General features: G+C 33.1%; 1 protein-coding gene across 22 annotated transcripts in view; it reads right to left on the bottom strand.

Moving 5' to 3' along the window:
* Positions 1-1,378: 1,378 nt before the first annotated feature.
* The window catches only part of TSBP1 (testis expressed basic protein 1), a 55,333-nt gene continuing 41,344 nt past the window's right edge, over positions 1,379-15,367 (bottom strand). For 11 of the 22 annotated variants that reach the window (XM_072945270.1, XM_072945274.1, XM_072945276.1 and 8 more), the window contains 6 exons: positions 14,530-14,550; positions 13,811-13,828; positions 10,327-10,347; positions 7,461-7,481; positions 6,739-6,753; positions 1,379-2,585 (listed from right to left, as the gene is read on the bottom strand). In XM_072945270.1, coding sequence (XP_072801371.1) covers positions 1,705-2,585; positions 6,739-6,753; positions 7,461-7,481; positions 10,327-10,347; positions 13,811-13,828; positions 14,530-14,550 — 977 coding nt within the window. In that variant the 3' untranslated portion in view covers positions 1,379-1,704. The remainder of the gene's footprint in view (positions 2,586-6,738; positions 6,754-7,460; positions 7,482-10,326; positions 10,348-13,810; positions 13,829-14,529; positions 14,551-15,367) is intronic. The other 11 variants (XM_072945277.1, XM_072945283.1, XM_072945287.1 and 8 more) reach the window with 8 other exon arrangements.

Genomic DNA, 15,367 nt, shown 5'->3' with positions numbered 1-15,367 from the left:
TTTCTAATTAAAGATGTGGTTAAAAGTTACATTGAACAAAAGGGCTCAGGGAAGGTAGATACCTGGAGCCAACACATTTTTGTTCTGTTTAGGAACAGGACCTGGTCAGTTGCTGTCATTTTCACATGACCTGTTGAATAACCTTGCCTTTTCTCTGTACATGTAGTGCAGAACACATATGGGACCAAAATGTGTGTCACACCCATGATGCGTGTCACAAATGGGTGGCTGACTTAGCGATAATCATCCTTTCTTTTTGAAATTCTCATCTTCCTTAATTATCATAACATTATACAGATTCTCCTTATATCTTCCCACAGCTTTATTTTCTTCTTTAATCTGTTTCATGTAGCAGGCTCAGTTCTTAGGCCTCTGCTTTTGCTAGCTCTGTGCTTTCTCTTCTGGGGAGGTCATTTACTCTTACAGCTTCAGTTGTGACCTCTATTGGACTGACTCCAGACCCCTCAAATGACAAGTGTTATTGTTTGTCCCTTTAAACTCATTAGTTTGTTATTCTCTTTCTGTCCCACAGATTAGCTCCCAGTTTGTTATTGTCACCACGTTTCAATAGTTATGGAGTCAATTATTTTATTTTTCCTTTTCCTTTCTCATATGTAGTCGATCATTAGGAAATAATGATTCTTTTTTGAAAAAAAAATATTATCTGTCTCTTTTATTTATTCTCTTTCCATCACTTACTATCCCAAGTACCTCTTAACTAGATTTACGACTTATGATATTTCTCTTCTTCAGTTTATTTGGCACAACCACAAGATTAACTTAAAAAAAAAAGCAACCTTATTTACTTCATTCTCCTCAAACACCCAAGAAGTCTTCCAGTTGCCTGATGAGTAAAATATAAATTCCTGGTTTGTTTTTAACATCCCTTTAGCATCTCCTTCTCACGCTCCTTTTCAAAATTATATCACCAAATGCTTCTCACGAGTCTACTGCAACAATATTACCTACTTCTGCTAGAAAATGACATGGCAGTCTTTAATCCCTTTGTTTTTTCCCTACTCTTCCACTTCACTCAGAACATTGACATCTTATCTATCTTTTGAGACACATCGTATACCACCAGTCCCTTCCCCATGAACGTATCCTCTTTACCTTCTCATCCCAAGAGGTTGCTAACTTGTATTTTATTGTTCATCTAGACTACATCTTGATGCTTAGATTTTACTTAAAAAATTGTCATATATATACATATTATATCACTATATGTGTTGTAAGCTATTGATTATAGGGACTCATACTTCTCTGTGTACCCCTTATTGCTAGGACAGTGCCTTGCAAATATTAGGCCCATCAGGAGGAGTTATTGGTCGGTTGATTGGTTGGACTATTATAAAGATAAAATACTTCTCAAAGGAAATTATTAGAATTTTTTAATCAAAATGTTTTATTTCAGAAAGTATGCAGTCTTTCTTGACTAAATAATATAAGTATCAACTTATAAAACAATTGAAAGCTGAGGTTTGTGGTGGCTGAGAGGTCTAAAAATGGTGAAACTTCCAAAGAGTAGAAATCTCTGCAGATGCATAGATTAAAGGGATTCTACAATTATGGTCCAGTTAGGTGGTGACTAGGATATAACTTATATTTGGAAGATGGAAATCACAATAATCAGTTGTCTTATGCGCCTTCCTTTTATTTATCCTTACTCTTCCTTTTTGTTATACTTTACAAGGAAGGGAGGTTTTACTTGCCCTTGCACCTTAGTGAAACTTCTGCTTTTTTACCCTTTTTTGATTCACTCTTTCCTTTAACTTTGTTCTTTCCTCCATCATCTTTCTTGTTTTCAACATCATTTTCTTCTGTATCTTTATTCTTTCCTGCATCTCTCTTTTTATTGTCCTGCTCTTCTTTATCCTCAGAACTCTCCCTCTTTTCTTGGGTTTCCTGTCCTTTTGGTATTCCAGTCTCACTCTTCTTTACTTTGGATCCCTGTCCTTTTGGTATTCTAGTCTCACTCTTCTTTACTTTGGATCCCTGTCCTTTTGGTATTCCAGTCTCACTCTTCTCTACTTGGGCTTCCTGCCCTTGTGGTATTTCAGCCTCACTCTTCTCTACTTGGGCTTCCTGCCCTTGTGGTATTTCAGCCTCACTCTTCTCTGCTTGGGGTTCCTGCCCTTGTGGTATTTCAGCCTCACTCTTCTCTGCTTGGGCTTCCTGCCCTTGTGGTATTTCAGTCTCACTCTTCTCTGCTTGGGGTTCCTGCCCTTGTGGTATTTCAGCCTCACTTTTCTCTTCTTGGGCTTCCAGTTCTTTTGTCATTCTCATGTCACTCACTTTTACTTGGGATTCTTGTCTTTTCATTATTGTGGCATCACTGTCCTTTACCTTGACCTCCATTCCTATTTCACCTTTCTCCAACTCAATGTCTTTTGCTTTCCTTTTTGACTCTCTTTTGTGCATTGATGTCAAGCTTTTATCAGAATTTGTGAATAAAATTTCCTTCTTTAGTGCTCCCTTGTTTTCTTGGCTACTCTGAAACTTTGTAGTGCCTCTACTTTTTAGAATCTGGTCTTTGGAATCTGATTTTTTTGCAAGTTCTCCATCCATGTAACCTGGAAATATAACTGAGCACACAACAAAAGTGCACGATTCAGATATCAAGTATTTTCTCTTTATTCCTACTTTTTTCCTGATATTGGTTTCTCTCTTTCTTTTTGTCTTAAAACTGACAAATGGGAGATAACTTGAAATGTTCCTGAAAATACAAAGTGGTGGAACTATACACATAAAATTATATAAGTACTGATAACATTCCAGACTCTTTTCAATAAATTGGAAGATTAATAAAATAAAAGGTAAAATATGCTATAAATGAACTGATATTTGTTCAGTATATTATGGCTAGTGAATAATGCTTAATAGCTAAAGGAGGGTATACTCTGAAAGGAAACAGAATTTAATTTTAGAAAAATTATGGAAAGAAGCAGTAATTGTTTTTTAAAATAGAAAAAGAAAACTCAAAATGTGCTTTCCATATTGAATAAAAGCATATCTCATTATGCAAAAGTAGTACTAGTACTAGCTGGCAGTTACTAAATGCTTACCATACACCAGGCATTTAACTGTTCTGAGCACATTATATGTATTACCTCATATAATTCTCACAACAACCATAGGTAGGTACTATTATTATCCCCATTTTACAGATGAAAAAATTGAGACACAAAATGTTTAAATGAATGTTCATGAAGTTAGTGAAGTTAGTAGGTGGTGGGGCTGGGACTTGAACCTGAGTAGTCAGATTCCACATTTCAGTTTTAACCAATACCCTAGACTGCTTCTTGTGATACCTGTTAACACACTTTGCAAAAATTTCAGGTCCCTTTTGTCATGTATAGGTAAATTAACTCTGCTATGTCTCAATTTCTATGTGATCGAATAAACTTGAATTTGTTTGCTGCTGCTTCTTTTTTTTTTTTTTTTTTAGTGATTTAGTTCCCTGAATTAAGAAAAAACAGTATTTGTGTTGCCAAGGAGAATTGTGTGGATTCTTGCTACGAAGCAGTCATATCTTTCTTTGAGAAAACCTAACATTTAATGTAGTATAAAGAATACTGAATTTAAGAGCTAAATCAGAACACCTGGGTTTAGTATCCCTGTTAACTGGGTTTATTTGGGTAAATCAGTTAACCCCCAGAGACTTATTTTCTTCATATTTAGTATGCTCTGCCCACTTTGTAGGGTTATTTAAGGATTCTAGACAATGTTTAAGGAGCCTGGCCTTTAGAGACAGACTGGTTTAAATCCAGGTCCATACCTAGCTAGCTAGCTGGCTGATCTTGGGCAAACTTCACTTTCTTACCTGTAAAATGGGAGCAATAGTAGTAGCTACTTCATAGAGGTATAAGGAAGATTAAATAATATCTAAGTAAAGCACTCAGTACAGTGCATGGAATATAGTATGTAGTCAGTAAATATTGACTATTATTACTATCAAATGAGATAGTACAGATAAAAACTGTCTCTGATCTAACAAAGCATTTTTAGTTCCAACCAAATAATTTAGAAAAATGTTTAATTGTATCAGAGAAAGATACATTGCTTAAAATTTAACTTTTTTTTTTTTTTTAACAGAGAAAGATTTCTGGTACATTTTGAGTTTGATGTTTGAAAAATTGACATTTACTAATTGTTAAAGTGAAACACATTTGTATTAGGTAAGAAGGTAACTATAAATCAAAAGGGATGTTGTAGTTCAGTGTTTTCTGTTTGGTATTTTAAACTTTTGACACCAAAATAAAAATAACATTAGGAACCTTGCAGTAGTACTTTCTGAGCCCTTTTGTATATTTTCCTCCATAGTGCAGTTCGACAAGAAATGAGTACTTATATTTTATTTTAGATAAACTCATTTCCAATTTTTTAATTGGAAAAATCAATAGTAACATATCTCAAGCACTTCTATATTGAGAAAGACAGTCCAGAATATTTTGATGTTTGATAGCACTATCAGTGGACACTTATTTTGTTTGGGGGTGTGGTATGGTAAAGAGCATGTTTTTTCACAGAAGCTTCTAATCTAAAATACCACTAATCAGTCTAGTCACTTCTAATAGTATCTTCATACCATTGATTGGTTTAATCTTTGTTGTATATTTTATATTTTAAACTTAATTAACACAAATTTGATTTTCTAGGATTTATTTTTTAGAAAACTAGTTATCCCATAAAGTGAGATCCACTCTTATTTCAACTTTGCATTGTAGAAGTAAGCCACAAGTATTATTCCACCAAATTCTAAGCTCCTCTCTCCATTCTTCCATATTTCTAGATAATACATAAATCTTTTCTTTCCTTGAGCCTTATAATTTCCATAATATAAAAATTTTAAGCCCTGGTTGAAAGTTTGTTTATTACAGGCAGTAGCCTATACAACAAAATTATAATAGAGTCAAAAGTTTTAATAAAGACCTTGGTGATCATTGTAATGTATTAAATTAAAAATTTAAGGCTGATTAAAATTTTTAAATTGGATTAATTTTTACTAAAGTTGAAAGATATCATGAAATGACTATCACATTAATAATTCTAATCATGTGATACTTAAAATCATGTAGAATATAGACCATGTGCTTTATTAGGATATTAATCTTGTTAGATTCTTAATCTAGTGACTTGTCAGAGCACAATCAGATGTAGACTCTAAAAGATCTGTTAAGCATTAGAGGTGAATCCTTCTAGTTCTCAGGTTTTGAGTTAATTTAACAGATCATATACTTATTAGCTGAATGTGGAGGTAAGAAAATAAGAAACTCAACTCGAGAGGATGATGAAGTTTGATGGGCAGATCTGTCTTAAATCTTTCTTTGAACAATAAATTAAAACTAGATCTCCTTTTACTGAAAATACCAACACGAAACAATATGTTTGAAATATTGTCAATAAGAACATATCTTTCACAAGAAGAAAATTTAAAAGATTGAACTGTTTTTTTCTGGTAATTAAAAATATATTTATTAAAAACGATCCCTTTCCATCTCCCCCTTCCTTTTGGTTAGGAAACACACACAGTCTTATCACCTTCCCCATGTGAGGAGGGCATTTGAGGGACGCAGACACATCATGAATGCTCTGAATGCATATTGTTTCTTATTTTGTGAATCAAAAGAAAATAATTTTCGCTTTCAACTTTGTGTTTTCTCCCCACTCACAAACCCACACTCCTAAGTGTGAACTGAGAACAAACAGTGAGGCTTAAATACGATTATAAAGACATATTTCATGTTTGTCAGTGAATGTTTGAGATACTTGAAATGTATCTCACTACATATAAGTATTGCTTCTTATGATTAAATATTTACAGAGTTTTAAACATTATTATTCTATTTTTATATGATTTCCATGAAGAACTGAGCCATTAATTAAATAATCCTGATATAGAGAAGTCTGAACTTTAAAGTTAAAAGCCAAACTGATTTAAATGAGACATCTTCTATTTTAAAAGGATGATTTATGTGTATTTAATTTTACGGCTTTTCTAGTAGATGTATATTTGTATTTACAAACATTTGATTTATAGATAAGATTTCAGGTCTAAAAAAAAAATCATTTGTGATTCAGTATAGGAGGCAGTGTGTTGATTTGGAAAGAGTAGGTACTTCAGAGGCAGGAAGTCCTTGGTTTAAATCCTGACAGTTCTGTTTACTAATTCTTTAAACTTGGGCATGTCTGAACCAGTTTCCTGATCTGTAAAGAAGGGGATAATAATAGCTACCAGGCAGGGCTATAGTAAAGAATAAGAGATACTGTTTTTGAAAATGCCCAGCACAGTGCACAGTATATAGTAGGTGCTCAATACCTACTATCCCTCAAAGGTAAAGTTATTTACAAGGCAACAGGAAGCAGGTAAGATTTTGTTCTTAAATAGTTCTTTTTCCTATTAATATGATTTAGCAGGCCTTCACTTATAACTAAAAAAAGAGTTCTTAATTACCAGCAAAGAACTAACAGAATTCAGAAACCAATCTTTCTTTTATTACATTTTGCTGAGTCAGTAAGGAGATTCTTTTTCAGAGCCTAGGAGATGGCCAGAGACTATGGCACCCTTTTGCAATCTCTCCAAAAATAGTTATTTAAAATATTGGAAGATTCTGGAGAATAGGGACATTTAAAATGACCTTACAAGCACAAGACTATTTTGTGAGTAGAAACAACCAGTTGAGAAAATAACCATAAACCATGTAAAATATCAGAGTTGAGAATAGATAATGAACTTACCCATAGGAGATAGGGCTAAAAATAAAACACAAAAGAAAGATCAGTGGGAATTTTCTAACTCAAGGAGAACCCAATTCCCAATGATACCCTTTGTTGGTGAATGCAGGAGTAGGATCTCTAGCGAATATAAAACCCTGTTTCATCCTCCGGGAAGCTGCTGGCCAAACCCCCACATCCTACTCCACAGGGGAGGTTATCTCTCGGAAACCATTAGTGTATGGGATTGAATCCTTGGGTAAGTGATATTTATTCCACCAAAATTCAAACTATTGCATTTCCCACTTTTCATTGTTCTCTCACAAGTCAGTTTGTTACCCACTTTGCTTCATTTAAGTTTGAAAAATGTGTATTGTTGGTCAGTTATCAAAATCACCATCTAGTCCTATTCTTTGTCAGTCTTAGGGGATTTTCCTTTGTAGTGAAAATTATCTATTGCCAGATTATAGCACAAGGAAAATAGGCTCTTTTTTGATGGACTAGCTGGGAATATATGCTGCCGATAATGTTTGATAGAAAATAACCAGAACCAAATATAAGACCATTATATTTTGTTTCAAACAGAAATTAGAGAAAAGGAAATAAAAATATGAGAAAATCAGTTATTTAAGACATAGTGACTATTCTAAGGCAGAAGAACTTGGAATACAAAAATTTGGGGGAAAACTCAAAGGACCGAGATACAGAAATGGGTAAAGCAATGAAATGAAATGATCCAAACTTACTGATTTTTCCAGAACTGTCCACTGAAAGAGACAAAAAAAAACCAACAGTAGATATTGGGTTTTCCCTTCTTCCCCAACCCTCAAGCCTCTGTACTGGTTGGAATCTGTGTCAAGAACAATTAAGTTCCATTTATTTAAATATGGAGAACCTCCATTTCCCTTCCCTCTTATCTTGGTCTGTTGTGATTAGTTACTTTATTAAAAATTTTTTAAACTGAACTATAATTGACATATAACATAACATAAATTTAAGGTATAACAAATGTTAATTTTTTTATTTTCTTTTTTTATTGAAGTATAATTGATTTACAACACTGTGTTAGTTTTGGGTGTATAGCAAAGTGATTCAGTTATACATATACATGTATATATATTCTTTTTCAGATTCTTTTCCATTATAAGAAGGAATTCCTATAATGTAATTATTATCACAAGATAGTTAATATAGTTCCCTGTGCTATACAGTAGGTCCTTGTTGTTTATCTGTTTTATATATAGTAGTGTGTATATGTTAATCCCAAACTCCTCTAATTTATTCTCCACCCCACCTCTTTCCCCTTTGGTAACCATTTTTTTCTACATCTGTGATTCTATTTCTGGTTTGTAAATATGTTCATTTGGGTCATTTTTTTTTTAGATTCCACATACAGGAGATATCATATGATATTTGTCTTTTCTCTGAGTTACTTCACTTAACACAACATAATTTGATACATTTATGTATTATAATATGTCTGTCATTGTAGTGATAATTAGCACCTCTATCACATAATGATTCTTTTGTTTTAGTGGTTAGAATCCTTATATTTTAGTCTCTCAGCAAGTCTGACAATTATAATATTGTTATCTATATTTACTATATTGTCCATTAAATCTCAAAGGCTTATTGACTACTTGTTGCAAGCTTGTAATCTTAAACATGTCCTATACCTGCACTCCTCTAATTCTCTAGTAACCACCATTTTACTTCTGTTGTTACTAATTTGGCTTTTTCAGATTCCACATATGTATGATACCATGCAGTACTTCCTTTCTGTGTCTGACTTAACCACTTAGCGTAACATGTTCATGGTCCATCTGTGTTGTTGTGAATGGTGAGATGTCCTCCTTTCTTATGGCTGTGAATCATATTTCATTGTATACATAAGTCATCCCTCAGTATCTACGGGAATACTTTATCCTTCCCACCCAAATCCATGGAGCTCAACTTTCTTATATAAAATGGCATAGTATTTGCATATAAACTACAAACATCCTCCTGTATACTTTAAATCATCTCTAGATTGCTTAGAGTACTTAATACAATGTAAGTGCTATGTAAATATTTGCTAGCATGCAACAAATTCAAATTTTGCTTTTTGAAAGTTTCTGGAATTTTTTCCTGAATATTTTCTATCCATGGTTGGTTGAATTCATTGATGCTGAACCCATCGATACAGAGGGATGACTGTATGCCACATCTTCTTTATCCATTCATCTGCTCATGGGCACTTAGGTTGTTTCTGTATCTTGACTATTGTGAATAATGCTACAATAAACATGGGATTACATATATCTCTTTGATACCTTGTCTCATTGTCTTTGGGGTATATACCTGGAAGAGGAATTGCCAGATCATATGGTAGACCTATTTCTAATTTTTTGAGGAATCTCCTTATTGTTTTCCATAGTGGTTGGACCAATTTACACTCCCATCAACAGTCCACAAGGGTTCCCTCTTCTCCACATCCTTGCCAACACTTATTATCTCACATTCTTTATATATATATATATTTAGATATAGTCAGTTTACATCATTTTGTCAATTTCTGGTGTATAGCATAATGCTTCAGTCATACATGAACATATATATATTCATTTTCATGTTCTGTATGAAATATAATTCCTTGTGCTATACAGTATGAACTTGTTGTTTATCTATTTTATATATGTATATGTTACTATCTGCAAATCTTGAACTCCCAATTTATCCCTTCCCACCCTCTTCCCCACTAATAATCATGTTTGTTTTCTATGTCTGTGAGTCTTTTTTTTTTTTTAGATTCCATATATAAATGATATCATATAGTAGTTTTCTTTCTCTTTCTGGCTTATTTCACTTAGAATGACAATCTCCAGGTGTATCCATATTGCTGTAAATGGCATTATTTTATTCTTTTTTATGGCTGAGTAGTATTCCATTGTATGAATATACCACAACTTCTTTATCCAGTCATCTGTCAATGGACATTTAGGTTTTTTCCATGTCTTGGCTATTGTATATAGTGCTGCTATGAACACTGGGGTGCATGTATCTTTTTGAATTAAGGTTCCCTCTGGATATATGCCCAGGAATGAGATTGCTGGATCATATGGTAAGTCTATTTTCAGTCTTTTGAGGAATCTCCATACTGTTTTCCATAATGACTGCACCAAACTACATTCCTACCAGCAGTGTAGGAGGGTTCCCTTTTCTTCACACCCTCTTCAGCACCTATAGCTTCAGATTAAAATATAAATTTCTTAGTGTGTTATTTCCATAGCCTTTCCAGTGATCTGACCCCAAATATATTTTGCCAGCATTGTTTTCCTGTTTCTCTTCTGTAACTTAATTCTCTAACCAAATGAACAACTTTGTATTTTTTTGGTCCTTGACATGTGGTTTCCTGTTTCTGTGGGCCTTTAATTTACGGGAAAACCCCCCAAAACTCCAAATCCCAAGACTGTTTATAATTAAAGTAATACTTAAAAATGTGGAAGAAAAGAGGTGGAAAATAGTCTGATTTTCAGGGTTCAGACTGGTCAGATGTCAAAAGTATCAGTGCATTAAAGGACCCCAGATGTTACAGATGACCAGAGGAAAGAGAGAAAGACAATTGGAACTTACCAGCTGCTACTGGACCAATTACTAAAAAAGAAAATAAAACAAATTATTATTTAAAAAATTATGTATTCAATTCCCACCCTTGAAAATCCAGTTGGAACATCAGAAAAGGGACTTTTGGGAAACATTGCATCTTGTATGAATGTGCTATCTCTTATTAATTCAATATGAACTCCATTTAAATAACCTAAACATCCAGGCCATTTTGGAAGGCCTGTTTGATAGGTTATATGAGTGAGACTCACTTTTCTAATGAAATAATTTTTAAGATTGTTAACTAGGGCAAAGGTCACAACCTTTCAGGAGACTGGTTACCAGTTCAAGATTACTAATTTAAATTCCCTTTTCCTAATTCCTTTTTTTAAAAAAATTTTTATTTTAATGTCTTCTTTATTTTTATTTTTAATTTAATTTTATTTATTTATTTAAAATATTTTACTTATTTATTATTTTATTTTGGTGGGAGTGGGGGAGGTAATTAGGTTTATTCATTTTTAGAGAGGGTACTAGGGATTGAACCCAGGACCTCATGCATGCTAAGCATGCGCTCTACCACCTGAGCTATACCCTCCCCCTATTTTTTTTTTAATTGAAATATAGTCAGTTACAATGTTGTGTCAATTTTCAATACTTCAGTCATATAGGATCTTTTCAGTTTTTCTGTCTTTCAGCATTCTCTCTCCCTTTCAAAGCTCTACCACCATCTCAGCACTCATCATATTCCTTTTGTAGTACACAAAGTTTATTTATAATTATCACTTTTAAAGCTTTTGTAATGATAATTTTTCAATGTTTTTTTCTTTTTGATAATTTCTGGAGTTTAATCAGAATTTTAAATCTAGTTTAAGAAATAGCATGTAAAACTTATAACCATGTAAGACAAGCATTCTTTCTTGCACATCTTCAGAGGTATAGGATAGGGCAGAGCCAGGATCAGTTATAATGACAAGTGAGAAATTCCAAGAGCTTCAATTTCCTGATCTTTTATAGTCCTCAATCTTTCATATCTTCAGAGTGGGAAAAATGGAGTTTAGTCTTTCTTCCTTTTCTTCTCAATTTTTTTTGAAGATTTAAAACTCTTCAAGAGCTAGCTATGTTTATTTAAATTTTGCTCCTTTTATTTTTCTTTCTATTTCAGTCTCTAATCTCAGAATGTGTCTGTTTTATTCTTTACCTTCCCTTATGTAATTCTTCTAGGTCCATCACTTTACTGTTCTTTGTCTTACTTAAAAAATATCTGAGCTAAAGTCTTTATTACTTTAGGACATTTGTTCTATTAAAAATAAGGCCATATTATGTCTGTTCTTTTTATTCCTTGCATCAATAGATTTTTCACTTATCATCAATAATTTTGAGAAATGCAGAAAAATTTAACAGTAAAAGAGATGGGGAAACATGCCACTTAGATTTTGCATTAACAGGCATGATTATAGAGAATCAAAGCATGGGACTGGAACCCTGTGGAAGGCCAAAGGACACTAGGATTGACAACCAGACAGTATGTTGATGGGTTTGGAAAAGAACTGTACCTAACCTAACACAAAATTCAAGCTTCTTAAAATTAAGTTACTAATCATATTCTCTATGGTGGAAGAGGAAAAGAATTCCTAAAACCACTCTTCTCCTAAGAAGGAAGCTGCAATGAAACATCATTAATTAACCTCTCTGTTGTTTTTGTCCTGTAATCTAGGGCTGAAGGGCAAAAGTGGAGGCATTAATATACCCACAACTTCATATAAATTGCAGGTAATAGGAGTGCTGGGAGATGGCATGCAGTAATGATTACTGTTCTGGTATAGAAGTTATTGATAGTCAGATACTAGTTTCCAGTTAGTATAATGTATTGATTTCACACAATTATTATAGATAAGCATTATTTATGACTTAAAAACCAACAGTGACTGTAAAGACTATTATTATAATAAGTTAAAGATTTATTCTTTGCTCATAGGTCATTTAGAAAAGAGTTGAAATATGGTTGTTAGATAAAAATGGCTGGCTTTGTATGTGGAGGGAATACAATAAGCTGCTGAGAAATAGGCAGCTGGTGAAATTATACATAATATCTCATCCAAGTCAGTCATACCTCCACCTAGTGTCCTGAACAGAATATGTCTTAATGCTATTGCTTCTAAATATAGTAAAAAGGGACATTTTATCATCTGATTAAAATACGAAGCCTTTTCACAACACTTAGCACTTAGCTAATGTCAACCTGGAAGAAGCTCTTTATGACTGCCAAATAAAGAACTATACTACTACAGGTACTTTGGAATCTTGTGTCAAAACCATAAAAATAGATCTCTCTATGGGTGTTTATTTTGAAAGAATAACTAACATGGTTTCCCTGACTTACAGAGTTAGTAAGGTTATCATCCTATATAAATGGACATGAAAAATTTAAGTTTACTTTAGGAGACATAGGCAAGGATGGGAAAAGTATGTATATATACACATATTTCTTAGGAAATTAGGAAAAAAGAATTTCACATTCATGTGTAATTTTTGAAAAACCGTTTCTCTTGAAAGTCCTCCACTGAAAAGTATGACAAAGTAGACCCTTGAAACATAGTAGGAGAAAGGAATTAGATGTTGCTACATTTGAATTTAGCTCTCACAATTTTTCTGCCTTCTCTGTTTTGGCTGAAAGACCTGATTTCTCTGCTCTCCTTCTCTCTTCATCATCAGATTTCCCTCATGGCTTGATCTGTGTTGATAAAATGTTTAAACTGTCCCCAGCACTTATTTCCCCCTGTCTTTTTTTTCCCCTTCAGTAGGGATTTATGCTCTCCTCTAATTTATAAATAAATAAATCAGTTGTTTCAGTAATGTGGATTAAGGAAATGAGAACATCAGATTTGCAGTAAATAATTAAAGATAATACCAAATAAAGATAATACACATTAAATTTTAAGAGAAATTAAGTCATTTACCCACAGCCACATGTCTGGTAAGTGTTTTAGCTGAGATTTGAACTTAGGTCTGTATGATTCTTTTCTTAATCACTGCAATATATTACCTTTCCATTTTCTTTTACCACTTAAAATCATGCAAATGGTTTTATTCCATATTTAGAATCATTCTTGAGAATATATATATATATATATATATGTGGAATTATGAGTTTAAAGGGTACTATCATCTGTAGATCTTGCAACATACTGCACATTTGCTTTCTAAAATGGTTATATTAATTTAAATGGAATCAGTGATGTATCAATGTATAATTTTTATCAAAGCATTAGTGATATTTTTATTATATTTAAATTTTTCTCTTCATTGGGTAAAAAGTACTACCTCAGGGTCTTAATTTTCTATCCTTTTTTAAAATTTTACCAGTCATTGGGCACACTATCGACTCTAAATTCACCAGTAATTTAAGGGTACTAGATAATGGGACAGCAAAGGGGGTTGTAAAATGTGAATTCATTTCAGGGAAACTTTTCTAAAAGACATTGGAATTAAAAACAGATGAATAATAACTTACCAATAGATATTGGAGTAACTGGCAGAGCAACATGAAACAAAAATATATTAGCAGAATTTTTGGATCAAGAATATAATTTCCTTCTTTGCTCTTTCCAGGGCAACAGAGAGATATTTGTAAGACATCAAACCTCCCCCAGAAAGATGCCCATAATGGAATAAGAGGAATTAGCATTTCTCTTGTGGTAAAGGAATAGTCCTAGTCTGATACGACTGGTTTCAGTGTATTATGATGGAGTAAAAAGGCAGAGTGGGCTAGTACATATATGCTTACATCATTCTTTTTCTTCTCTAGTATGGAGGATTTAAATTGTGCAGGAACTTTCAAAAAATTTGAATGCTAATTGCAGTTATTCTCTTTCCTTTTCCCACACCTAACATAGTGATTTTTCTCCTCTGTTCCTTATTGGTAACTCCATATTGACTGTATCCCACCCTATGTGTCTTTCCTTTTTGCAGTATGAAAAGTTTTTTGCAGTATGAAAAGTTACTGAAAGCTATTTGAATTTTTTTAGAAAACAAAATGTTTCTTTTATATTTGGCCTCTTAGTCAAATACTCTTTTCACTGAGAAATTGATAACACAGCAGGTTGCCAAGTAAGAAGGAGAAGGAGATTATTTATAAATAGAAGCATTAAATGCAGCTATTCAGAATTGGAAGAAAGTTCTCATTTTGGGATCCCAATTTGTACCAGATTTATAAAAAGAAAAGGAACTTACTGATAGGTACTGCTACATGTGCTAAAATCCAAACAGAAATTATTAGTATGAGTTGACACTGATAACAGAATTGACACTGATAATAGAATTCTTACTGATACTGTTTCCATACAGGAATTTCTGGAATGGAAAGGATGAGCAAGCGCCAAGCCTTTTACACGAGTTACTTTAGTGTCCCTTTTACAGCTACACAGTAGTTTTGACAGGTGGAGAAGGGGTGAGTTATCTTCCTTTTATCAGCCAGTTTTGCTTGGAAATTGAAATACCACAGAGCCGGAAAAGCCTTATTTCCTTTCAATTTTGCTTCCATTTTCATTCTATTCCCTTCTCTCATTGCTCACTCTTTCATGAGTTTTCCCACTTTTCTCTGTCATTTCTCTCTTATAGTTAGTTGAAAATATATTTTCTTGAAAAGTCAGTAGTGCTAATCCCAAGATTTTCATCACATTCTCAATTATTCCTGTTTATCAGTTTCATTTTCCAGGTATTATTCAGTAATCCAGGTGGAAAGAAGTTGGTCTATGTGTATGCAAAGATAAATGACCATGAGCAGTTCTAGCTGTCAGAAATGAAGACAGAGTTCACTTTTTCTGACTCCCTCCTCAGGCAATAATATATGATCTTTATTATATCCATATCATAAGTCTTTTTAAGTATACAAAGATGGTTTGTTTTTAGTGGGACATTTTAACTTACTAGGAAAAAAATCAATCATGTTTATTTTTTTCATCTATCTTTGTAATCTATGCTTTGTATAAAGTCATAAATATTCTAGCAGGATTCTGAAGAGAGATATAAATGTCAATCTTTCCCTTGAAATGTAAACAACCATGTTTAG

Source organism: Vicugna pacos, chromosome 20, assembly GCF_048564905.1.
Source record: "Vicugna pacos chromosome 20, VicPac4, whole genome shotgun sequence".
In the NCBI taxonomy this organism is placed as follows: domain Eukaryota; kingdom Metazoa; phylum Chordata; class Mammalia; order Artiodactyla; family Camelidae; genus Vicugna; species Vicugna pacos.
This window is presented reverse-complemented; position numbering and strand designations above follow the sequence as displayed.